The sequence below is a fragment of the Alligator sinensis genome, unplaced genomic scaffold, assembly GCF_000455745.1.
Source record: "Alligator sinensis unplaced genomic scaffold, ASM45574v1 scaffold628_2, whole genome shotgun sequence".
Lineage (NCBI taxonomy): Eukaryota > Metazoa > Chordata > Crocodylia > Alligatoridae > Alligator > Alligator sinensis.
In genome coordinates, this window is record NW_005841833.1 from 1,527,021 (window position 1) to 1,528,104 (window position 1,084).

At 56.5% G+C, this 1,084-nt stretch overlaps 1 protein-coding gene across 1 annotated transcript in view; it reads right to left on the reverse strand.

Moving 5' to 3' along the window:
• DNAH10 (dynein axonemal heavy chain 10) overlaps nucleotides 1-1,082 on the reverse strand; it is a gene marked incomplete at its 5' end in the record, with an annotated part of 81,641 nt that extends 80,559 nt beyond the window's left edge. Inside the window, one exon of the mRNA XM_014518122.2 lies at nucleotides 866-1,082. Coding sequence (XP_014373608.2) covers nucleotides 866-1,082 — 217 coding nt within the window. The remainder of the gene's footprint in view (nucleotides 1-865) is intronic.
• Nucleotides 1,083-1,084: the final 2 nt, after the last annotated feature.

The window sequence follows — 1,084 nt, forward strand, 5'->3', positions numbered from 1 at the left end:
AGTAGCTTGTTACCACCGCGCAGTAGTATCACATGTGACGCAACGCTCCTGCGCGGTAGTAACGAGCTACTGCGCAGTCAGCGTCGCCTAAAAGCCATTCGGAGATGCTACTGTGGCGACGTTACCACGCAGTCATTTAGTACTTGCGTACACTGCACGGGAGAAACTGCGCAGTAGCACCACTGAATGGTTTTAGCATACACAAGTACTAAACGACTGCGCAGTAACTCCACGTGTAGATGGAGTCCCACAAATCTGAGCTGGGGACGTGTGCGCAGCGATGAGACGGGGGTGTAGACACACACCGGGCGCAGGTGACATGGACGGATGCCCACGTGGCTGGACCTGGAAAGCGCACTGATAAGGGACCGGGGAGGGGGGGGACGGACAACGGTTGTGAAATGCAGAGTTTTGGGGGAAGGAGTCCCTGCCATCCCATGGGTCCCATGCACAATCCCAGGAACGCCTGGTAACAGCGCCGGATGATGACATATCCGATTTAAGAAGCCCCCCTGCGATAAAAATACCCCACAAAAAGGCACAAAAATGGATTTCCATGAATTTTTAAGATAAATGCTTGTTATTTCTGCACAAATTTATGAGCTCAATCATAACTGTGGAGCCATATATATAAATATGTATGTATATATGTATATTTTTGTCATATTGCAACGAAAATATCCAGTGTTTCATTCTTATTTAGAGGCCCGTCCCTTAAAGGGCTCTGTGGGGGCTGCTGCCGGCGCTTTGGTGCCTCGAAAGAGAGAAGCTGCAAGTCTGAGGCCCCGGAGCAACGGGATGTCAAGAAGAAGAGGGTTTCTCTGCAGAGGTATTGGCACGCGGGGGCGCAGCCGGCCCCGCTCACCGATCTCCACGTCCCGCTCCTCGTGGCGCAGCTCGGCGCGCAGCAGCAGAGCGGAGGCGGCGGCCGCGCCCTCCTCGCCCGCGTCGCTGCGGTTGAGGAAGCGCAGCAGCTTCTCCGCCTCCTCGCCGTCGCCGCGGTTGAGCAGGTCCTCGAAGGGCGCCGGGTCGGGCAGCCCCAGCGCGCTCAGCGCCCGCTCCCGCACCCACTGCACCCGCACGT